The sequence below is a fragment of the Zophobas morio genome, unplaced genomic scaffold, assembly GCF_036711695.1.
Source record: "Zophobas morio isolate AGI-343-1 ecotype UQ-CSIRO unplaced genomic scaffold, CSIRO_AGI_Zmor_V1 ptg000012l, whole genome shotgun sequence".
NCBI lineage: Eukaryota > Metazoa > Arthropoda > Insecta > Coleoptera > Tenebrionidae > Zophobas > Zophobas morio.
The window spans coordinates 24,262,662-24,289,330 of record NW_026972117.1 but is presented as its reverse complement, the minus strand read 5'-3'; the positions used below and the strand labels follow the sequence as shown (position 1 = coordinate 24,289,330).

At 33.6% G+C, this 26,669-nt stretch overlaps 1 protein-coding gene across 1 annotated transcript in view; it reads left to right on the top strand.

The window, feature by feature from the left end:
* Positions 1-7,219: 7,219 nt before the first annotated feature.
* The window catches only part of LOC135128056 (protein scabrous), a 55,085-nt gene continuing 35,635 nt past the window's right edge, over positions 7,220-26,669 (top strand). Inside the window, 3 exon segments of the mRNA XM_064054867.1 lie at positions 7,220-7,275; positions 7,277-7,585; positions 23,916-24,276. Coding sequence (XP_063910937.1) covers positions 7,220-7,275; positions 7,277-7,585; positions 23,916-24,276 — 726 coding nt within the window.

The following is a 26,669-nucleotide window of genomic DNA, read 5'->3' as shown; positions in this document are numbered from 1 at the left end:
TCCCTCTCCCTCTCCCTCTCCCTCTCCCTCTCCCTCTCCCTCTCCCTCTCCCTCTCCCTCTCCCTCTCCCTCTCCCTCTCCCTCTCCCTCTCCCTCTCCCTCTCCCTCTCCCTCTCCCTCTCCCTCTCCCTCTCCCTCTCCCTCTCCCTCTCCCTCTCCCTCTCCCTCTCCCTCTCCCTCTCCCTCTCCCTCTCCCTCTCCCTCTCCCTCTCCCTCTCCCTCTCCCTCTCCCTCTCCCTCTCCCTCTCCCTCTCCCTCTCCCTCTCCCTCTCCCTCTCCCTCTCCCTCTCCCTCTCCCTCTCCCTCTCCCTCTCCCTCTCCCTCTCCCTCTCCCTCTCCCTCTCATCCAGAGTTGCATTGAATTTGTAATTTATGGTTTTGTGGGTCCAACCTTCATGGTTAACTTTGAAATACCAATAAAATTTTATTAGATACTGTTCAAATGATGGAACTGTACAACGGTTACACTTTCTTTAGGCGTACCCCAAGGCTCTAATCTAGCGAAGATAGTAATCTGGTGCGTCAAAAATAAGTTGTCACTCAACATTAAAAAATGTCATATGGTTAGTTACACCCGCAAAACGGCTCAAACAACTTGCAAAATCTAAAAAGCTCTCTTCTGACTATGACATTCGTGATATCAAAACGTTGCGGCCCCGAATTCGAATTGCCGGCATATCTGATTGGGTTGATGAGAGCTGTATTATTCCATATTTAGTTAAACAAAACGAGTACATCTTCAATAATGTGGACGAATACAAGCTTATAAAATTTTCTCCCTTGAAAAAGAAAGATAAGACAGACAGTTTCTTTGCTTTACTTGAAGTTGATATTAAGAAGGCTTTGAACATTGGACACTGCTTAATTGGCTTGGATGCCTGTTCAATTTACTGCGGAATAGACGTCCTCAGATGTTACAAATGTAACGGATACAATCACTCGTCGAAAAACTGTAACAGTGAGTTGTCGTGCCCTCGCTGTGCTGGAAAGCATGTTGTAAAGGAGTGCACTGCCGTGAATCTGTGTTGTACTAATTGCTCAAACTTAAAATCCAATGAGAAATTTGAAAACATCGCTATTGATCATGCTGCATGGGAATGTCAAAATTGTCAGGCATATCAACTGACGATCAATAAACTCAAATTCGACGTTTTCGGTATCTCTATATAGCAGTTAAAAGTTTTGTCCATCGATTCTAGTTCTGTCTCTGATCATTTTGCCTTCACTCTATTTCAGTCTTTTAATAAATGTCAAATTTCTGTCTATTATCAAAATACTCGTGGAATCAACTCAAAGTTATCCGATCTTCATAATTCTATTCTCTGTTGTAATTACGATTTTATATGTCTGTCAGAAACATGGCTTAATAGTTCAGTTACGGATTCTGAATTCTGTCCCCAGAATTTCCATATTGTCAGATCAGATCGTGATTTTCATAAAATGAATGTTAGTAAAGGGGGAGGGGTATTACTAGCCGCGCAGCATCGATTCACTGTTTTTAAAATTGATTTGTCATGTAGAGGATTTGATTCGTTACAGTGTACAGATGTAGTCTGTGCTAAATGTTCATTAGGTCATTTCACTATTTATATATTTGTTGTTTATATTCAACCTATTGCAACTGTTGATGAATATGAATTGCTATTTAATTTACTACGTAATTTTACCAACTTATATAATCAACAGGTTATTATCATCGGTGATTTTAATATTTCAGATTACCAACCTACCTTGTCATCTTCTTCTCTAAGTAGCGGAAAATTATCTTACCTTTTCAACTTCCTTGATTTCTGTGACTGTCAACAGTTTAACAATGTGAGAAATGCTAATGATCGTTTCCTAGATCTGGTTATCTCCAATCGTCACTGCTCTGTTCTGAGATCGATAGATATCTTACTGGATGAGGACATTCACCATCCATCTCTTCTCATCACTGTGGTTTCTCGGGAATCTCAACCAAAAGTGATCAATAGGAACAGTTCGGAAGATAAACTTTGGAATTTTAGGAGGGCTGATTATCCTGGCTTATACAGTTATATATCTCGTATTGATTGGTCATGTATTCTTGATATTACAGATGTTAATCTGGCTTGTACTCTTTTGTATAGTCAGTTGAAGATTGGTTTTGACTTGTACGTTCCTAAAACGGGTCTCGTCCGTAAGTCTGTTTTTCCCCCATGGTTTACATGGCTAAGTGTAAATGGCGCCTACTACGAAAATTAAGGTCCTCTAATTACATTAATGACTCTGAGATGATCAATGACTTCAGAAGACTACGATCTGAATTGAAATGTGACATTAAGCGGGCACAGCGCCACTATTTGCTTGATATGGAATCTAATATAAAATCCGATCCAAAAAAATTTTGGGCATATGTTAACAGTTTGAGGAAGTGTACTGGTATCCCTGCGCAAATGACTTATTCAGGTGAATTGCTTAATAGTCCAGAACAGATTGTCAATGCGTTTAGTGCGTATTTTACCAACAATTACAGTGATTGTGCTGTCACCAACATTGATGATTTTTTTGATACTACACCTAATGTGTCTATTAGCCTGTCAATTATATCTGAGTCTGAAGTGCTAGGTGCTCTAAAGAAGTTGAAATCCAATCTTACTGCTGGTCATGATGGGATTCCTGCGTTCTTGTTATCAGACTGTGCTTCAGTTTTGTGTTATCCTTTGACCATAATATTTAATCTAATTTTAAAAACAAAAACTTTCCCTGACATCTGGAAATTATCTACTATAACACCTGTTTTCAAGAGCGGTGCTAGAAATGATGTGGTTAATTATAGACCAATATCGTTAATATGTAATTTCAGTAAGATCTTTGAGATGGTATTACATAAATTTTTATTATTTAATGTTAGCAGTAGTATTACTGATTCCCAGCGTGGTTTTATCAGTGGTCGATCTACTACTTCGAACTTATGTTCATTTACTCAGTTTGTTTCGGATAGCTTTGATGCCAAGTTTCAGGTTGATGCGGTATATACCGACTTTACTAAAGCATTCGACAAACTAAATCACCACATCTTACTTGCTAAATTGCATAATTTTGGCTTCTCCGATTCCTTGTTGTCTTTAATATCGTCTTATCTATCTAATCGATCCCAATGTGTTAAATATTATGGTCATGTTTCTAATAAGATTTTAGTTCCATCGGGTGTACCGCAAGGTACAGTTCTTGGACCTCTCTTTTTCACTATTTATATCAACGACATTGTGAAAAAAATTAATTCTAGCACACTTATGTACGCAGATGACTTAAAAATTTTCAGAAGGATTTCTTCTTTGGATGACTGTCGTTTATTACAGAATGATCTGGACCGTTTTTGTAAGTGGAGTAATACTAATTTACTTTCTGTGAATTTAAGGAAATGTTTTGTAATGTCATTTACCAATAAGAATTTAGAAATACTGTACAGCTATACCATTGATGACACTATTTCATCCAGGGTTAATTCATTCCGGGACTTGGGAGTCACCTTTGATTCAAGATTAACCTTTGTTAATCATATTAACAACATTTGTGCACGTGCATATAAATCTCTCGGTTTTATTTTGAGATGTGGCGGTAGCTTCCATGATGTTACTTGCTTGCGCATTCTATATTTTTGTTATGTGCGCTCCGTGCTTGAGTATGCGAGCGTGGTTTGGGCTCCGTTCTCTCAAATACATATTAACTCTTTGGAAAAGATTCAGCGGCGATTCCTGAAATTCTTGGTTTTTGAAATTGATGGCGTGTATCCCGCAAGGGGCTCTTCCCATTCCACACTGTTGGCACGTTTTGGTTTTGACGACTTACAGACAAGACGCATTAGGACTTCTTTGAATTTTCTCCATAAACTAATACACTTTCAAATTGATTGTCCTCATCTTCTTAGTAAATTGTCATTTTCTGTTCCGAGACCTGCGTCCCGGTACCATTACTCATTTTACTTACCAACTCCTCGTATTGACATTGAAAAGCACTCTCCAATATTTGAAATGTGTACCCTGTACAATCAATATCAAAATACTTTCGATGTTTTCATGTGATACACTGATAACTACTTTCTCTGGCGTTTCTTCCAACGGTCTAATTGTCCTATTGTCATAATTTAACCTTCCTGGGTCAGGCGGTAATTTATAGCTGTGTGATGAATTTGACAGTAGTTTTTATACATCTATACCTTCTGTATGTATCTGTTGGTCTGTAATTGGGACTAGTGCCTGTTGACCAACTTACTCTAATAATAATAATAATAATAATAAAAAGGATTACTGTTTATATGATTACAGTATCTGCGACACATCTTTAAATAGAAGTAACGTCGTGAGAGACCTAGGGGTTATATACATTTTTGAAATTTCTCCACTTTAAGGCTTTCAGTGTGTGTCCTCTAACAGGCTTTGATCACTCTACTCTTCTGTCGCAATTTGATTTTAAGACTTTGGAGTTTAGACGTAAGATTGCTTGTTTGCAGTAATATTTCTTGTTCCATGGAAAAATCGATTTTGTATATCTCATTTCACAGTTGATTTTCACATAATTGGAGTAACTACTAGATCCAATTTAACGTTCAGTAGTAACAAATAGCTAAAACAAGTTTGTTAATTAAGTCAGCAATCTATGCAATGTCGTACCTATTTATTTAATCAGATTTCTTTGGTATTTGATCTTCACTTTTCATTACTGTCTGACATACTGCATGCAGCTAGTTTATTCTCATTAATCACGAATAATATAACTTGAGTTAAACTCAGTGGCGGCTCGTGAGCTTTTGAAATGGGGGGACACAATTTGGTTGATAAGTTAAATATGAAAATATAAAATAGGCTGTTATTACCAATTAACAGACGAAATTGTGTGTCTATTAAAATATCTATGAAAGTCTCTTGTTTTGTAGCTCTCTCTAAATTTTTCACTCATTTTTTTCCGTCGTAAGACAAAGGACGATTTTTTATTAAATATTCAACTGAATTCATTATTTTTATTTAAAATCAAACAATTTCACTCGCGCAGAATGAAAATATAATCCCTCAACTGAGTTACTGGTGTGGTCACTGTTCGAGCAGGACCCGACTCCAGCTGAATACAGCGACTAGACGCACGATTTCCATCGCAACGGTGTTAACAAAACGTCTAAATAAGGCATGATATGGTCTCCGCTTTTATCAGCACTTCAGCAACGTGTCGTATATCCAAGACACAACATCTTTAGATGTAAGTTTTGATAAATTTAATACAAATGGAGCGTGATAAAAAAATTACTTTTGATAATTATGACACAAATTTCCGGATAATTTTTTAAAAATTGAAAAATAGTTTGCTATGTCCAGTGTGTTTGTAGATCTTGTAGTTTTGGGGTGGGGGGGTGGGGGCACGTGCCCTTAGCCCCCTGGCACCAGCCGCTCCTGGTTAATCTTATCATTATTATTAGTAGTAGCAGTGGTATTATCATTAATTTATTTTAACTTTAATCTTTTTTTTTCTAAATTTGTATGTTTGTATCATTCATTAGGCATATTACAGCCATAGTGACAATTTGCAATACCAGTGGCGGCTCGTCAGATGAGGCAAGTGAGGCGACGCCTCACAGCATATATCTTAAGAACAGATTGACTTAATTTATAATTAAAAAAGAGTTTTCAATACATTTTTAGTTACAAAAATATGTTGAAATGGGAAATCTGTACATGATTTTTTATTTTTTATGCTTTCTGCTGACATTTTCCGTTGAATACCGTACGATTTATGCCCCTAGTTCTTTAACTGAAGCGGCCAGAACGTCGGTTCACTTGAACCAGCGCAGCCCAATCACAGACACGGATTTCCATCGCTCAGCTCCTATACTCCTATACATGCGTTCGCTCGGAACTGAGGCGATATCTTCGGTGCTTCTCGGCCAATTTCGGCGTACTCATTAAACCATTTTTCCACTTATTTTACAGAACGGTAGGGTTGCGGGGTGCGTGGGTAATTAGCATGAACGTGAATAAAAACCCACGTGTTGGTGTTTTGTGTTATTGTCTCTTTCATAGGTACAGGTGAGTGAAAAATAAATCCCGAGCACGATATCGTCATGTTGCTTCTTGAAACGCCGTTTTCACGCCGAACCGAGCTAGAACGTCGACAAATTTTGCTAAATGTCGAGCAGTCAAAACAGTTAATTCATTTAACTTCCATTAATGAGCGACAGAATCGTCAGTACTCCAAGTCTTTTAAATCAACTTGGTACCTACGAAACATATAAATGGCTCTGCCGTAATATTTACACATCCCGGGATATAACGATTTAAAGAATTTCATCCGTGCAAAGTTACATGAAAGTTCCAAAGTACACATTAAAAATTCCATGGGCTTAAAACATTTAGAAAAGAACACAACAACTATTTCCGAATCCCTCCAAGAAAGTGCTACTTTCAACAAAATTTTGACTTGTAAAAACATTGTTGATTCAATGTGTTATGGGTGTTATTACTATTATTATTATTATTATTATTATTATTAGGACCTACCACTGACCCGGGAATGACCGGTATTCAGGCAAGACTTCTATCATTACTAACTAGTAAGACCAAGTAATATTACTATTATTGTCAAACTTCTATCATCGCCTCACCACATCAGACAGTCACGAGCCGCCACTGTGCAATACTAATAATAATAGTAAAACGAGAAAAGACTAAATATAACCACATTCGTAAAAATACCTAAAGAAAAAAACGTCTTAATAAAATCTTTCCTTTTTGTCTTACCGAGTTAGTTTTGACTCATTTTGAAAATTAACAAAATTGGGATTTTGTTGAAAGAAAGACCAAAATATTAATTAAATCAATTAGAATGTCAATTTGTTTCAAAATTTTTCTGACACATGAAAAATGGGTACCTTTAGAAAGACAATGTGTACCATCTGGGTCACGCATACATCTGTTCCCTCTACTGACGGGCGAGAAATAAAACACGAAGTTGCAATGAGCTAAATGTACTTTTACAAAAATACCATAAATTTCTTCTAGGAACCGAGCTCATTTATTGGCGCAACTGGCGAGTGCCCAGGCATAAACACTTTTTAAAAAGTGACCCGTCGCCCCGGCTTGACGGGTTGTTATTTTCTAATGGGCGACTGCATTGCACCATCTGCCAAGCAGGTGAAAAGTGGCTCTCAATATCGAGCTCCTTGCGGCCACCCTCCGTACTCCACAGGTAGGTAACCAAAATAAAAAACTCCATGTATCAAAAGCATACTTACGCTGAAAACGAGCAACAATCGCGTAACACCTGGCGGCCGGCGCTTGCGCCCTCATCCCGCCACCCGTATAAAACCGTTTTCGGTTCTCCGCAACTCAGTTCGTATCCTGGCAAACTGCAAGAAGATGCGACTGTGGGCGGTGGCAGCGTTGGTGGCGGTCGGCGTGTGCTCGGCATGTGGTGAATCTAGTGCCCTGGAGGAACAGTTGCGCGTGCTCAGCAAACAAGTGACTACGCTCTTGGACAGACGGAGAGAGGACCTGGCGAGCATCGCGGACGACCTGCGGAGGAAGGTCCTGTCCAGCGCGGAGCTGGGTGACGTCCGCGACGAGATGCAGAAGCTCAGGTAACGCTTTACGATTCTTCCGGGAATTGGCCGGGAATGCGGACCAGATTCCGGATAAATCGAAGCGACTTCGGCGGTCGACGAAAAATTGTCAGATGCTTGAGCGCCTCCACCAATTTAGCCGAAGGAGACTTGGCAAATTCAATTTGCGGAAGTTTGCGCTATGTTTTACGGCGCCGCAACTTTTCGGCCCTAAACACCAACTTTGGAAAATTTCGTGGACGTGACAGTAATCGCTAGGGTTTTTATCAGGTGTTACATGTCAAATTAACAGGATTTTTAAGATTCGCAGAATTTCAGTTTTTTGTTCATTAAATTTTTATATGCACTTGGTTTATAGTGGATGTATGCAAACTAGTGTTTTATATATGCCACAGTCGTATAATATTTGTTTAAAGCTTCATTTTACACTAATTAGAATATCTATGTCAGTGGCCATTACGCCGATATGACAACGTCAAACTACTGTTTCTTTCCTGAATTTTGCAATATAACGTTTAAAAAGTACCACTTTACGATTTAGTCATAAAAAAGTTTCTTGAGAAAATTACGATTTTTCAAAACTTTTCAAACATCGTATTATAGACGATTTTCCAGATTTTATACTGGTGTCACCTGAAGCGAATAATAGTTCAGTTAAAGACGGGACCAAATTTAACATTTATGGTCCTTGATGCAAAAGACTTTCTAAAGTTATAATTTTACTACAAAACTTTAATTGTGCATATAATGCATGCTTAACGAAAAATGTGCTTTAGTTATCAATATTTTAATAATATAATTTTATCACCACCAATCATTTGCAAAAAAAGAATAGAAAAAGACAAGTTCAATGCCATGAAAACTTATCTATATAATGAAACTTATTTAGTGAGATGCACAAACACTTTATGTTCTAAACATGACCGAACTAAAGACTTAAATAATATAATTATTGCAGTTATTATTATTTTTTTAAATATGAGTTTTATCTCAAAGTGTACGACCAGTGAATGACAGATTTTCCTGCTGAAACGTACTGCAAAATTCTGAATTAAGATTAAATTTGAAATTTGATTGAATAACAGAATCGAAAGCTTTTATAAAGTATGTATATATGGATGCAATAATTTCATAACCAGAAGCAAAAGCTTCGATAATACCATCAGTTGTTATTAACAGATTTGTAAGCGTAGACCGTTCAAAATAGAAACTACGTAGCGATGGACTTACGATATTTTAAGTTTCAATGTTGAAGTTTTTGAAATATTTTAGAAAGCGTTGGGATTATACTAATCGGTCGATAATTATTATCAACATTTTTAAATATTATTCAATCCAGATGTTTGAAAAGTTAGATTTATGTAAAATGGTACAACTGTATACTACGTGTTAGAAGCTTCATTTTCCACTAATTAGAATATCTGCATGGGTAGCATATCTATACGCATTACAAATAATAAACGTTTATTACACAAGCCTTAGATGTGTAAAGAATACATTCTAATCAAAAATTCTCAATAAAAAGTTTTAGTCATTAACACTTAAAACTCAGTGACGTCATTAAAGAAAATGTAAAAAATGGGTGGAAGACAGCGGCACAACTGAAGTACGATCCAACAAATTCCACTTCTTTGAAAAATTATAAAATTTGATTTTGCTAAATTTTGTTTGTGATACATGAAAAAAAATTGGTCGAAGACAGCTTTCGGTTTTGCACTTTCAAAGTTAAATTGCGAAATGTTCTTATACAATTTTCATCGTTTTTCCAAAAGTCTGAAGGTCTAGGATAATAACTCAAGATGGATTCATTATTTTTATTTAAAATCAAACAATTTCACTCGCGCACTGTTTCAAATGTGACTCGATTCCAGCCGATTATAGCGACTAGAGGCGCGGTTTCCATGGCAACGGTGTAAATAAAAAATCTAAATGATGCGATATAACCAAGACACATTATCTTTGAATGTAAGTTTTGATACATTTGATACAAATAGAGCGAGATAAAAAAATTGTTTTGATAATTATAACACTAAATTTCGAATAATTTTTTAAATATTAAAAATTACTTTTTTGCTATATCCAGTGTGTATTTGATAACGTCCTGTCGTCGCAGTGACACCGATATTAGTTAGTAGAGCAAGAAATGTTTACTTCATATAAATTCTTTACTCAGTACGTTGTAAAAATAAGTGAATTACAGAAATTAAAAAAAACTTATTCTTATGAAAAATTCTTACAGACAAAAAATTGACTGAATTGAAAAATTTGAATTTGAATACTTCACAGTTCGCTTATCGTAAGGCCATGGTTATTATTACTTATCACAGGTTTTATTAATGCGGGATCACACGGTGTGTTGAGACGCGCGACCACACAGACGAGATCGCACGTTGTCATTTACGACTTTATGTTCGACCTCTGGAACTCTAATTTCATGAATTTAATAGTATTTTCCTTACTGTGTGAATGCCTAAATAGAGACGTAAAATATGTCAAAAGTAAACAAATTAGAACATTTCAAGAACATAACATTTAATATTAACTCAAAGGTAAACAGCGGATGAATGTACATAATTTGTACATTAAAGTACATACTGTGAAAATATTCATACTGTAAATAAAAACTTCTTTATTTACCTTTCTTATTTTTCGATTTGAAACAGAAAATGGATGTCATAAAATTTCAGCTCAAGCGGGAGAGCACATAATTTCGTTTTTAGACTGCTTTTTTGGTTATGAGATTCCAGATTGTAAACACTTTGCACGAGTCGCGCTGAATAAATTTGACATAAATTGTCAAGTTTGTAACTAATCAAGTCCATCATCAAACGAAGCGCAAAATACAGTCAACATCTGTGAGAAGCAAGTATCAAATATCATCGAAGATATGCGGAGCGGTAGATTGAACATGAAGTGAATAGTTGGAGCTGGCACGTCAAAGTTTACAACTTTTCCGCAATCCCTTGTAAATAATGTCACAACCAGGAAATAATAAAATTTGCTGCCTATTTGTAACCCCAAAAATTATCTAATCTTTCCATTTTTAAAACGTCTAAATTAGAAATGACTGCTCGATTTTGTATGGAATCACCCTTACGTATGCACGTTGCGTGTGCGCTGCCTATTACTTGCTTTTAATAAAATAAAATTAATCTCGTAATTCAGATCTAAATGAAGGCGGTTGGTGGTATGCGTGTAAAGAATGTTATTTCAGTAAACACAAATAGTTTCCATTATCGAATATCACCCAGACGTGGATCATTACTGTCACCTTTATTCTCCCCGTTCGTGCTTTGCCAAAGGTGTTCAAGGTGGGGCTAAAATAAATAAAAGTTTCCGCAGTTTTTGCTGAAATTACAATTTTTCTTTGAAATAAAACCTCAAACTGATTGATGGTGCCATTCTCCGTTTACATCTCTTTTCTTCATTCAAATACTTTTAAACATATCCGAACGTTTCACTCCGTTGCCGCTTCAACCAATACTTTTTTAAATTTTCCCCAGTCCGCCTGGCAGATATAATTTTTCATCAACTCGGTCTGCAGTGGGTTTGAATTTATCTGACGTGTGATTTGTTTTGTTTTAGTCGGTTTTAACAGGTTCTTGAACAGTTTTGCAAACTAAAAGCCAGTGCTGTTGTGTTTACCGACGCCAGTGTTAGTCCATCAATCATTTTTAGTATTTAATGATTATTTTTTTCAAATGTGAATTACTAAATATAAAAGACCACTTGTCAGAGTTTAATTGAACGCGACGTGGACGGTTAGCTCTTTTCCGTAATGAACAGCTTTATGATGTGGGTTGCATGACCGAAGTATAGAAAACGTTAGTCGAGAGAATGGTTATAACTTATGGTTGTGGTTGGTTGTCAATAAAATAATGACGAAAGAACTTGAGTTAAGAACATTTAATTGATTTCAAATAGAGCACTAATCAGTAACCATCATTACTGTAGCAATTTGACAACTTATACAAATAACCACTCCCTTCTTCGTGTCTATATTTAGTCACATACCTTCAATAAAGAAGGATAACACTATTAATTTGTAATCAATACTCCAATTCTCTATAAAAACGCGAATATACACCCAGTTGGTCTGTAATTAAGTACGCGCGATTCCGTGTGCGCGTATATTTACATCAGTGGTACATCATCTCTGAGACCATGGTACCTTCAAACCTCAAACTCAAAATCGTGGCGGTGATAGAACCGAAAGAATACTGCAAACTGAAGAACAAATTTTGGAACGCGGTGAACAAGGCTTAGATCCATACCACGTTCAAAACGTGCAAGCTTTGAAGCCCGATGATTCTTCACGTTGTGTAATTTACCGCGAAAATGTACATTCGACTTTTAATTTGTTTTTTCTATATTTCCAGATTACTACGGTACGGGTTGCCGTGGTGACAATTATTGCATATATTTCGAAATCACCCTGTATAGTTATTTACTATCCTTTAAAAATAAAGTAAAACTTGATTTAATATAACTATGGCATCTAGTTGATCTAATAAGAATAAACACAGATATCTGGTAGGACAAAAGTTAATCAATAAAGTGGGTTATTATTCATCCACAAGTAGGTATACATAAATGAGAATATTAGGCTGCATATTCAACGTAACAAGAGGTGGCGTCATCAATTCTCTGGAGGGAAGGACAAGTTTTAATTAGATTAGTTGTTCAATAAATTTCAAACACAGAGAAAATACAAAGAAAGCAGAAATCAGATCTCATTACACAGCTATTGCTTTTGAAATAGAAATCCTAGATATTTCGACGTAAATAATTAAAAGAAAAATTCTCTGATCCTTGCAGTGTTTTATAGCGAACGTAAGGAAGAAAGAAAAGAATATCTGCATTTGTTATTTCCGTGAGTAACAAACGACTTTGTATCATGAAAACATTCTTTAAAAATATAATAAATACTCCTGAGATCTGACATCTCTAAGATTAAATTGCTACAACCTTTCGTTCAGAGACAGTAGCGTCGAGATTTCCTCTAAACCAATTGAAACAGAAAACACAGCGTCTGTTTGTGACGATTTAGTTATTTAGAGGGTTTTAAGAGTAGCGTTACAAAGCTTTATTGTGGTGTATATTGAAGTCGATTATTTCCGTTATGAACTAGAAAGATCAATAGAAAGCTCTCTAAGCTTCACATTATATTTAGTTTATGAAACTGCTGAAGCAGCACAGCCCCAAAAAACACAACATGAGATAGGGCATTTCACCCGGAAAATGCCTTTATAATAACGTCTTCATATCGCAGGCGAAACAAGTTAAGTATCCGTAAGAACACAGTAGCAGACAGACTTTCCCTGCCAAATACGGTAGTTTGAAGACTTTAAATTCGTATTATTTCTCTACAATTGAACAGAATCCATCCAATTCTGAAGGATTGTTTGAGCATGAAATTATTTCCACGTTCGAGCTTATGAATCAATTATCATAAGATTAAGTGAATTAACAGAAGCAGATTTTAAAAGGGATCAAAGTGTAATAAGGAGCTACCCAGAAACTTTGTCTATATTTACTCGTTATGTACGCCAAAAGTTTATTCACTGAGTGCTTAGGCTCGAAATAGTTAAGTGGGGAAACACTCCGGCTGATTTAACGTTAATTTGATTTCGGTGTGGTGTAGGTATTTATTATTTCGACTGTTGGTATTATTCTCACTCAAGTTGGCCCAAATTCATTGTTCCGTTTCGTGTTTGTTTTAAGGGAAATTGAAACGGAGTGGGAGAAGGGTTCCACTTAATTTTACAATATAGTAATCGATAACGGGGGCAGTTTTGACGGTTCCTTACCAAAATTATTTCGGGGTTGAAGGATTATTACTATTTAATTAAAAATTTGAAGTTGTGCCTTTAAAACTACATGAGAAATATGTTTCATTTATAATCTATTTGCAAAAAAGTGGTTTTACTGAGGGAGGTAATTCTGTTAGAAAATTATGTTTGTTAACCCTCAGTCGGTCAATCGTAATTCTGTTATTTACTCTCTTTAAACTGTGTACGGCACGGATTGGAAACTAGATTATTAACGTTCGATATTGGTTGCATTGAATTGATATTTTTTACACTATTGAAGCGGTCCAGTTTTCAACGACAACTGTACTTTCATATTTTATTTAGTCTTGGGAAAAATGAGTTTACAGTGTCGCAGTGGCTGCATTAATGTTTCAAAAGCAGTTAAAAAATATTCAGATCTCCCTTAAGAATTATTTCAGAGTCAGTTATGACGTCATTTATCCTTCTGTGGTTATATTATATATACTGACCTGCATCATGTCAAGAATATTAGGAATACTATTTCCGACTTAATCAAGATTAATAATGCAGTATATATATTTTAGTTATTGTCGTGGATAGATCATTTAGTAGTAGATAAATGATATCTGCATGTATTGGTGGAAACGTTCATCTCATCAACTTTCTACCTTCTAAATAATGCATTGTTAAAAACAGGGATATGAAGAGAACACCGACAACTTAGTCAAATGTGGACTATGAATTTATAACAGTATTATAATCAATTTTCGGGATTATTTTTTTAAATTTAGATACGTTTTATATCTTGGAAAATTGTTTAAAAACACGAAATGTCTATTCAATTATGGATAAGAAACATTAGAATAAATTTGTACCGTTTCATAGGTTTTATATTCGCTTCTCGTATCGAAAATATAAAACTTTTTACTTACCAAGCGTAAGTTAAGGAAGTATTGTAATCGACCTTCATATTTTCGTGACACGTTTCATGACTTCTAGAGTACGGAAAAATAGGTCTCCCGTTCTCGTCTGTCTGTCTGTCTATCTGTATGTCTGTCTGCCGTCTATCTGGATTTTTATTTGTCAAATTTTGTATGTATGTAACGAATATCACATATTTTACAATAGTAAATATTATTTAAATTTTATAATGAATACTCATATATACATATAATGGACTCCTCCATTTGTGGTTTATGAATCCGTGTTGAGTTTTTACCTCAGCATTCGGAAAACAAATCAAAATTGTATAACATTTTATAATTTATCTTAAAATTGCAACATCGATTCTTCTGAAATCTTGCATACCTTTCAAGGTTATTAGAAGCTTGGTAAATCGAATCAAAATTTATCCGTTAAGCAGGAATTGATGATGTCGAACAAATTTGTTTTAAATGTTAAAAAGTAACATCGTCTTGATCTTGTGGTTTAGGAATCCGTGTTGAATTTTTATTCTAGACATTGTAGATATATAAGGTATTTAACAATTTTTCCAATTTTCGATTTCTCGATTTTTTAACTTTTGTTTTCTCAATTTTCGTATTTCAGTTTAGGCATTTTTCAGATTTTCAATTTCTAAGTTTTCAATTTTTCAATTCTTCCAATTTTCAAATTCTCGAGTTATTCTTTTTTTTATTTCTGTTTTCCGATGTTTGACTTTTACAAATTTTAAGTTTTTCGATTATTCAATTTTTCGATTTTGCAAGTTTTTGATATTGGAATTTTTTTTTTTAATTTTCGATTTGTGGGCTTCGATTTTTCGATGTTTCAGTTTTGGATTTTTCAATATGTAGTTCGATTCTTCAATTTTTCGATGTTCCGATTTCTCGATTTTTCCATTTTCCCGTTCTTCAATCTTTGTCCGATTGTTCAATTTTTCGGTATTTCAGTTTTGGAATTTTTCAATATTATCTTTTCTTCAATTTTTCGATTTTTCAATTTTTAGATTTTTTGATGTTTCGATTTGTCGAGTTTAAAATTTTTCAGGTTTTTAATTTTTCAACTTTTCGATTTTTTAAATTTCTCGATTTAGGGTTGCGATTTTTCGACTTCGATTTCTCGATTTTTCAGGTTCTCAATTTTTCGATATTTCAATTTTGGAATTTTTCAATAGTTCTATTCTTCAATTCTTCGATGCTTTGATTTCTCGATTTTTTAATGTTTTCATTCTTCAATATTTTTCTTATTTTTCGATTTTTCGATATTTCAGTTTTGGAATTTTTCAATATTTTGTTTTGTTCAGTTTTTCGATTTTTCAATTTCTAGACTTTTCAATTTTTTTGATTTTTAAATTTTAGATTTATCAATTTTTCGATTTTTAAATGTTTCAATTTCTTGATTTTTTAGTCTTCCATATTTCACTTTTGGAATTTTCCAATATTTTCATTCTTCAATCTTCGACTTTTCGATTTTTCTATTTTTCGACTTTTCGATTTTTTGATGTTTCGAATTCTCGAATTTTCGATTTTTCAAGTTTTTGATTTTTCAACTTTTCGATATTTTAAATTTCTCGATTTACGGGCTGCAATTTCTCGATTTCCCGATTTTTCGGTTTCTCAAGTTTTTGATATTTCAATTTTGGAATTTTTCAATAGTTTTATTCTTGGATTCTTCGATGTTTTGCTTTCTCGATTTTTCAATGTTCTCATTCTTCAATCTTCAATTTTTCGATTTTTAGTGTTTCGATATTTCAGTTTTGGTTTTTTTCTTTTCGATTTTTCAATTTATCGATTTTTTTAATTTTGAATTTTTCAATTTTTTCAATTTTTAATTTTTAGATTTTGGTTTACATATTTCAGTTTCCCAATTTTTCGATTTTTCGACTTCTTGATGTTAGGTTTTCCTCATTTTTTCTATTTTTCGACTTTACGGCTTTTCGATTTCTCGATCTTTTGATGTTTCGTTTCTCGATGTTTGAGCTTTTTCAATTTTTCGATTTCTCGGTTTTGCAGTTTTCGATTTCCCAATTTTTCCTCATTTGAATTTTGGAATTTTTAAAGTTCTTGATTTTTCAGTTTTTCGATTCTTAAATTTTCCAATTTTTCTATTAAATTTTGGATTTTTAGATTTATCGGATTTTCGATTTTTCGACTTATCGGCTTTTCGATTTTTCAATTTTTCGATGTTTAAATTTTAGATTTTTCAATTTTTAAATTCTTAGATTTTTGGATGTTTCGATTTCTCGATTTCTCAGTTTTTCGATATTTCGATTTTTTGATCTTTCGATTGCTCAGTCTTTAGATTTTTAAAATGTTTGATTTTCCGAATATTTAAATTTTTAAAGTTTTCGAATTTCAGTTTTTCAGTTTTTCAATTTTTTGATGTTTTAAATTTTTTCATTTCACAATTTCTCGATTTATCGATGTTTCAATATGCTGATTGTTCGATTTCTCGATATTTCGATATTTTGTTGGGCTACACTTCAGAAGCAGGGAAAGTTCTGTCGAAACATCCTTCGACCAATTTTTTTCTATCCATAGTTCCATACAAATTTGGTAGTAAAGTCATTGGCTTATGTGTATTGCTTACTAAATCGTCGTACAAGAGCACTATAAACTGAACATCGCAAAGCTCTTCTGAGCTTTCCGGAGAACACATGTACTGTGATTGGAATGAACAATTGGATACGTATACGATGCTTTTATATTTATCAAATCAACACAGTCGTATGTTTTGCCGTCCAAAAAACATTATAGTCACTACAATATAGGTACTATAAAAGTTCGACCGTAGGTCATTAATTGTATGGAATAGTATATATTTAATGATACCTTCGGACTTCTATGTGTTTTTAACGGGCCCTTAAAACGGTATATTATGACTTCGTATACATTTCCCAACGTAAAGCAGATCAATAGTGTCTGGTTTATCGTTTATTTTAGTTTTACACCTTTATTACATATGTATTTTTTGTAGATCAATAAATTTGGAATAAACCGAACGTAACCCGAATACTTCTAATTTTAACTGCACGATTCTAAAAATTCTGCATTTAGAGACGTAAACAGGATTAAGAGTTCTTCTATTGATTAATAATTTAAAAATACAACCAGACCGAGAAAACTCGAGCTCCGCCGCTACTTCCTATTTCCTGCTTCAACATGTTATACGTTTCCCCTTAACTGCATAACTTTTCCGTTTCAACAGTAATCCATTGATAACATATACCAGATCTTGAGGCAGCACCCCTCCTTAATTAAGCCTTCAATTCGACCTTCTAAACTCGTTTATAGACGGTTTCCAGATGAGATAAATTCTGTTGAAGACGCCGGGTGCACCCGGCGGCCTAACCTGTTCCCTTGTTATTCATTTTCGACAGAATTCATCGGTGTCCACGAGAAAAATGCCGCAATAGTAAACCCCAACTAATTTCGGATGGCGTACGTACGGAATTTCAAAGCACAGAGCTCCAAAGCTAAACGCAATTTATTTTGACATCGATTCGAAGCTAATCCTGTCAATATCTGCACAGTGGATAATATTCTTAATTGGATCGAAAAATTCCAGCCTTTCTCCAATTCGCATCAAAATTCAAACGACCCGATCGCTTCTGGCGCTCTGAATAAAAAAATGCTCAAGTGTCGTTTGTTTGGGTCGGTTCTATTTGCGCCGGACTTCGCTGCGGAGGCAAAATGTACAAACAAGATAGCATGAATGTAGGTATTTGGCAGATCGGTGGTTTTTGAAGTAGGTGTGTAGTAGTGAAAATAATTCGACGACTAGGAAAGAGAAACAGCTTTACAAACTGACATAAAGTGCGAATAAATCCGTACACAACAAAAATCGTTAAAATCCAGCCCGTACAAAACCATCCCGATAAACTGAAATTGAAAAACTTGACACATAATACAGTGTACATGATATATTACTGCTAAAACATTTTTGATTTGTTGTTTTGAAAGATCATTTGAGTTTCTGCTTATTTTGTTTGATCACAGGTACAAAAAGCTCTCGAAATTTTATATTTCAAGTATTTGTTACAGCTAACCGAGCTTTTTCACAGTTGCAATATTTAATTCATGTTTTCTGGGCGTTTCATGACCCCTAGAATATGAAAAATTAGGTCCCCTTTTCGTCTTTCGTCTGTTGTATGTGTCGATGTTTGCTAAACAGATTCGACATTTTGCATAGTAAGCACCATTTAAATTTTGTAAAATAACATCCTGTACTTGTAGTTTATGAATCCGCCTTGAGTTTTTACCGTAGGCATCTAGGTTTGAAAAAACTGGAATGTCGATATTTGAAAATTGTAATAATTATTTTTTTAAACTTCCGGTATATGAAAATTTAATTTATACTACAACAAAACGCGTACCTTTATTTATCTCTCCACAAAATATTGTAACAGATTTTAAAAATAACCCTTCTGCAATTTTTTTGTGAATCCTACTGTTTCTAAAAAAATTCAAAAAAATTGGAGCAACGTGGCAACGTCGCATCGGAATTTTGAAAATAAACTGTGAGACTTTACATGACCAGTGGTCGATCGAATTTGTAAAAATATAGAGGGTGTTTAATTAAAAAAAAATCAATTTGTGTATTAATCTTTAAAAACTCTGTAGAGTTAAAAAAACATTAGTAATTAATGAGGTATTGTGGAACGCGCGCTTAGTAATTCACCCTGTATATATTTTATAATTTTTCAAAGACGCCGAATTTGAAATTGTGCCTAAATAACCTTAGACCAATTTTTTTCTCAGTGATTTTTTACGTTTTCATTTCACATCATTTCACAATTAATCGTATACGAAAACGTAGTTTTGCGCTTTGGTCGGTCAGTTGTTTATCGAGTTTTTTTTATTTAAAACTCTTCAGTTTTTATTTTTCGATTTTGAACTATTTGGATTTCTCAATTTTTCGATTTTTCGACTTCTCGACTTTTCAATTTCCCGATTTTTCGATTTTTCGGTTTTTCAATTTTTCGATTTTCCAATTTTTCAGTGTTGCGATTTTTTAATTTTTCGATTTCCCAATTTTCCTCTTCATTTTTCAGTTTTTTGATTCTTCAGTTTTCCTAGTTTTTCAATTTTTTAAATTTTAGATTTTTCGATTTCCTGGTTTTTCGATTTTTCAACTTTTCGGCCTTTTGTTGTTTAAATTTTAGATCTTTTCATTTTTTAATTCATGGATGTTTTTAATGTTTCTTTCTTTTTCAATATTTTAATTTTTCGATTTTTTGAACTTTTAATTGTATGATCTTCCGATTTTTCGGTTTTATAATTTTTCAAAGGTTCTGGATTTGAACTTTTGCTTAAATAAACCTTAGACCAATTTTTTTCAGATGATTTTTTTATGTTATTTTCCCATAGCATTTCACAATTGATCGTGTACGAAAATGCAGTTTTCCGCTTCGGTCGGCCTTGGATCTTCGACTTTTTGATTTTTCGGTTTTCTTTCATTCAATTTTTCGATTTCAGTTGCCAGATTTTTCAATTTCTAGATTTTTCAATTTTAGAATTATTAATTTTTCGATTTTTAAATGTTTCGATATATCGATTTTCGATTTTTCAATTTTTCGATATTTCAGTTTTGTTTTTTTTTTCAATATTTCGATTCTTTAATTGTTGATTTTTTGATTTCTTAGTTTTTTACTTTTTTAGCTTTTTAAATTTTTCGATTTTTTGATGTTTCGATTTCTCGATTTTTGAATGTTCGATTCTTCAATTTATCGATTTTTTTTAATTTAAATTTTTTCACTTCTAATTTTTCGATTTTTCGACGTCTCAACTTTTTGAGTTTTCGATTTTTAAATTTTTCTATGTTGCGATCTTTCGATGTCCCAATTTTTCTTCATTTATGTTTTGAAACTTTTAAATTTCTTGACTTTTCAGAGTCTTCAATTTTTCAATTTTTTTAATTTTGTATTTTTCGATTTCTCGGTTTTTCGATTTTTCAACTTTTCGGCCTTTTGTTGTTTAATCTTTTAATTTCTAAATTCTTCGATTTTTTAATACTTATATTTCCTTTTCGATATTTTAATTTTTCCATTTTTTTAGCTTTCGATTATTCGATCTGCTGATTTTTTTGAATTATGGGAGTTCAATTTTTCACTTTTATAATTTTTGGAAGGCTCTGGATTTGAAGTTCTGCCTAAATAACTTTAGACCAATTTTTTTCAGAGTGATTTTTTTCTATGTTATCTTTCCATAGCATTTCACAAGTAATCGTATACGAAAATGCAGTTTCGTGCTTCGAATTTTTTTTATTTAAAATTTTTCAGTTTTTAATTCTTCTCGACTCTTCGGTTTTTCAATTTTCAAATTTTTCTTCATTTCTGTTTTGAAATTTTTAAATTCCTTGATTTTTCAGTTTTTCGATTCTCACAATTTTCCAATTTTTCAATTTTTAAAATTTTTCGATTTTTCGACTTTTCAGCTTTTCTATTTTTAAATTTTAGATTTTTTAATTTTTCAATTCTTCGATTTTCTAATATTTCTATTTCTTTTTCAACATTTAAAATTTTTCGATTTTTTGATATTTTGATTGTTCGATATGTCGATTTTTCGACTTTTGGGAGTTCGATTTTTCGGTTTTATAATATTTCGAAGACTCTGGATTTGAAGTTCTGTCCAAATAACCTTTTAGACCAATGTTTTGCTGAGTAATGCGATTTTTCGGTTTTGATTTTCCAATTTTTCTATGTTGCGATTTGTCAATTTTTCAATTTTTAAAATTTTTCGATTTCTTGCTTTTTCGATTTTTCGACTTTTCGATTTCAGATTTTTAAATTTTCCAATTCTTCGATTTTTGGTACTTCTATTTCTTTTTCTTTTTCGATATTTTAATTCTTCAATTTTTTTACTTTTGGGACTTCGATTTTTCGGTTTTATAATTTTTTGAAGACTCTCGATTTGAAGTTCTGCCTAAATAACCTTGGATCAATTTTTTTATGAATGATTTTTTTATGTTTTCATTTCATAGCATTTAACAATTAATCGTATACGAAAATGCAGTTTTGCCCTTCGATCGGTCAGTTTATCTGTCTGTCTGAAAGTTTTGAGCATTTTTCAAAAACCCCATCAATTAACTTGACATTTCAAGTTAATTTAGGATTTTTTTTAATTTTCCAAATTTTGTCAGATACCAAACCAAATTAGTGCTTATAGAACACTAATTCAAAATTACTTACTTCTTTATTCCCTCAAAAAAGTCGATATAAACTCATTAATGATATTTTCTATTCAAAGCGAAATATTTAAATTTAAATTTGAATTTTGTTGGAATAACATTAGCAGCTAGCGGAATTCCTTGTAATGAATGAATGAAATGATAGTTCGATTGTAAACCTAACTTTCACGTAAACACAGTCGTGGCTCGTGAATTCCTCACACCAAATTATGAACTTATTACCACTTTTACCCTTTGCCGAGGGCCAAGAGAGTTGCCACAGTAAGCTTTGTCAATTACGCTCTCCAGACGTGCTTAAAGAGCTACTTACAATCTTATCGTGCTGCATAAAAGAGCATACTTCGTTGCGGAAGTGCCTCGTAAGTATAAATTAAAAAAGAGCAGATAATTAAAAATGGATTACAAAACTTGTATTTATAGCGTTTTAAAATCAACACCAGTGGCGGCTCGTCAGGGGAGGCAGGGGAGGCAGTGCCTCCCCTGGAAAAATTGACTATTAGTTTTTGTTTTAATACCTCTCAACTTCAAATATATTTTAAAGATATAGCAAATAACTTTTATAGAACACTGTGATTTATTAAAACGCGTCTTGGTAACATATTTTGAAGTACGCGCTTTCGACAGGAATAAGCGCTGATCATCACCGTGTAGGCCAACTTCAGACGGAGGCATGCCTCAGATAGACGGATATCTTCAGTATGATTAGTCAGTGGTGCTAATATGTTTTTGAGAAAGACAATAGTCAGCAGTGGTTTATCAAAGCGCCAGCGGAGGCACCAACGCCTACCGTCCTTAAGCCAATCGGATCGAATTTTTTAATCTCACAGTGAAACTGCACAATGCTGAACAGGGATGCTGAATGCATTTAGCGTGCATTTAGTTGTGCATTAATTAGACGCGAGAAAAGGTGTTCACTGCATGTGCATTGCCAAGGTTATGTATTAAAACTTTTAAGTTAAGTTGAAAACATTAGGACCATGAAAATGCCAGTTTTGCAATGCTGATAGGAACTAAGAATCTCTCACGATATTGTAGAATTTCTTATAAAGTTTAAATATTTAAGCACGGTTTTCTTACGACGAACAGTTGTATGTCAAAGATTTAGGAACCTCTCATCCCAGATTTGAGCAGAACTTTATTAATTAATTGATTAATATATTTAAATCAGCCCTAGATCATATGAATTAAAATTTATGCTAATAAAGCAAATTCTGTAGTCTTTACACATTCTCGTTGGTTTGTGAGAAGCAATTAAATGTTTTTTATTCGAAAAGGGTGGAAATATGTTACTGACTCAGAGTTATTTGTATTGTTTTCATAAAAACGGATAAAGAATCTGTCTTTTTACAAAAGTAATTGCGAACATGTTAATTAATACCTGCTGATTTTGAAACGAAAATGTTGCCTCCCCTAACGGAAAGACCACGAGCCGCTACTGATCAACACCTTACTTAAACTGGAAATTTTCATGAAAGCAAATACTTCTCATAATTTAATTTAGCATTTATGTAATCATTATGATAAATATTAATAATTGCAAAGTACAGGAGTATGTTATTCTATAAAATTTAAATACCATTTGCTATGCAAAATTTTAGGGTGACGTCATCAAATTGTTGGTGGGAATGAACAAGCAAATTCTAGTTAGCGTTTTTTTTTAGTGCAGAACTCCTGACGTACATATAAAATTTGACGACAATCGGTCCAGTAGTTTCGGAGATTATATGTGTAATCACAGAGTGCCTTCTCACCTAAGTAGATTACTGATAATTACTAAATGGTAATTTGTAATAAAGGCATGACAGAAACAGAGAGAACGAAAAATTTCATGTACTCTTATATGCTCTACTGTTTTTAGTAAAAATGAAAAATAGTGATGTGTAATTAGTTGAGTCGTGGTTGTGTGTGTGAGTGTTAATTAATTTGATGGTGGTAATTTGTTTAATTAATTTCAAACAAGCACCAACAGGTGACGGTTAAGACTCGTTGATAAGGGTCACGTTCGGTCAAATGAGGTCCACGTCACATCTTGGCAATCTCTGGTTTTAATTTTTGTTAGACACCTATCCAGTACAAGTATTTCACATGCAAAAACTTTAAACAATGCCGATTTTTTACAATAAATCATTTTTATCAAATAAATTAATTTAAAAAGATAATTTAAATTTTTCATAATTCTTTGGAAAAAGTTTAGATTATTATATCTCATAAAAATCACGTGGCCCAAGGGCAAATTTTTCGCCCGGCCCTCGTATTCCGTTCGTCTCTTCTACAAGCCTTTGCAATCTCTTTATTTTACAAACACGCTTTCGTTAATTCCCCTTTTTGGAAGCGCGTAATTTCTTTGTTTGTCCATTTTGTAAAAATAGGATTTTGTTTTTCCACATTTTGCCTCCGCCCTCCCTTTGTGCCTCGTATTTGTGTGTTGACCGCTTTCCTCTTTCCAGGCTCGAAATGGAGCAAATTCGGTCTGGAAGCTTTCAGCGTCAAGAGCCCCACACCCGCCAGGAAAAAAACGATCACTTGACAGTGAAATGGCTGTCCAATGCGGTGGCGGAATTAAAAACTGAGCTGTCTGAAGTTCAGAACACCCTGAATTCCACCGTAATCCTGCAAAATCACGAACAAGTAGACACCGAGCTCAGTTTATTAAAAAGCGATGTGTCCAATCTCAACAAAGAATTGGAAGTCGCGCGGAAGAAGAACGCCAAGTACGAGGCAGATCTTCTCTCGATCCGCGAAGAATTAGCATCGCTTAAGGATCATTCCAGGGCGACGGCTGTCATGTGCGGAAAGACCAAGAATCAGGTGAGTTTTTGGGAATTTCGCCCCGTGGGAGCAGACTAACAATGAGCTTGTTAGTGGTTGAATCGAAGTTTTGACGCTTGTTGTTTTAGCCTCTTATAACTTGTTACGTTGTAATATCAACTATGGTACAAGGGTCGTGTTAAGTTTATTAACGTTATTCACTGCAGAGTGAAGATGTATGAACGCCTAAATATCCTGCAGCGAGCGTTGGCTCAACCTTAATAATCAATACGTTAATAATACATTTACAGACGAAAATTAATTTATTATTCATTAGGTGTCTGTGCATGTCAATATCTTGGTTGATTGAGAAATTTGATTGCATCTAGTACACCGAAATTTCGGATAAATATACTATTTCGGTTGTTATGAAATGTCCAATCTGGTATTAAATTACTGCAATTACGTGAACCAGGACTGAATAATTCATTTGTTTGACTTCGTTTTTTCAATTTGTGTTATAAATATGGAAAATATTTTGTATTCTCCATAAATGAATAGTTTATACATTGATTTTTTCAATGTTTAAATATTTTTTTAACAATCATGTCAAAATAATAAAACTTATAAATATCACTAATTTGTTGTGTAACGGTCAGCTCATTTTTGTACTCATTGGATTCGAAAATTCCTAAAATTTAGAAAATTATTTAAGGCTTAAGGGGGGCGTCTGCGCGCCAATTTTAGCTCTTTAGGAAAGTCTATTTTAAAGATTCGAGAGGCGCTGTCCCCTGATGGTGAGTTACTGAAAATATCGGTAAACTACAGATCTCTATTATTGATTATTATTTATGAGTGAGGGGGAGAAGCTTTTTTTCTCTCAATACCTTAATATGATATTACACTGTGTATTACCTGAACTAAATAGCTTTATATTAATTTGGAAAATACAGGAATCTATTAGTCGTGCAACAGTTAGGGCTACAACTTTTTTTGTTCGACCTTTTCAGTATTGAAACCGGAAGCAGATTACTACGTCCTTCTGAATTTTAAGGCGACATCCCTACAATAGAATTATTTTTTGGCAAGATGTTGCAAAACTGTACCAATTGCGATAAATGGCATGTTTCTGTTTGTCTTTGTCTGATACACTGTAGGCAGGTAAAGACTGCCCGCACTTCTTAGCATTTTAGGGGTGGAAACGTACTATAGCACTCAAAAGTATTGTCGGTACCCCTCGCTCTGCGGGTTGTCATAATTCCTTAAACACTCAGATAGAATAAAATGGAGAAGTACTTAAGTTTTCTTGCTTCTTTACGTAGAAACTTTGTTGCAGTATCACACAATAAAATATTTTCAACTTAGAAAGTACTTTTCTTAAGATAAAAGTGGATGAATGGAGTTTAAACAAACCATTATTTTTTAACAAAAATGAATATTTAAATTTATCAAGGGTAGATTTTAAATGGGAAATGGTGTTTTTATCAACCTGAGTTAGTGAGAAATCAAATAAACTAACGAATATTGACAATTCGATAATAAAACAAGACGAAACCTCGGAATGAAATATATAAAAATTATCTTGTATTTTTATCTTTCATCTGTTTCAATTTTGGGACTTTTAAATACTTCGACTTTTAAATTTTTCGGTTTTCCGACTTTTAGTGTTTTTGATTTTTTAGTTATTCGATTTTTAAAATTTTTCAATTTTTCGAATTTTTAAATTTTAGATTTTTCACTTTTTTGTTGTTTCGATTTCTCAGTCTTTCGATTTTTTGCCTTCTCGTTTTGAGATTTTTCCATTTTTCAATTTTTCGGAACTAATTTTTCAGTTTTTCGACATTTCGATTTTTCAATTTTTAATTTAACGCTTTTCTTTCGATTTTTCACCTTCTCGTTTTTAGATTATCACATTTTATATCAATATACGAGCACTGGAGGACGCCGGGGCTCGAAAATTTTAGAATATAGTAATGTTGCGTCCGCGTATATTTAATAAATGATAAAATAAAAACCGTCATAATAACACCGACTTGATGTATTGTAGCTTAATTAATAATTTTAATCGGTTCCTCTGTTTTGAGGAGACAATTGGCTGCGTGCTTAATTGCATCGCATTCTTTCGATGTATAAACATAAACAATTAAAGTTAAGCATGTACTAATAATATATTTTTATTTCAAAGCCGAGGGAAGATTTGCCTAAATAACTTTAGACTAATTTTTTGTGTTTAAAACAAAAAGTCTTGCAGGCGCCTCGTGTTTTTTTTAATATAAAAAAATCTTCGGACCCTCTTGTGTTTTGTTTTTAAAATAAAAAATCTCGAGGATCCATGGAGTTCTTTATTTGGAAAGAATTTTACAGAATCTAATGGGCTCGGGCTCCTAGTGTAATTTTTTTTTTAATATGTGATGTCTCATTTTTGAAGGAATATTGTCAAAACCTAAAACCTG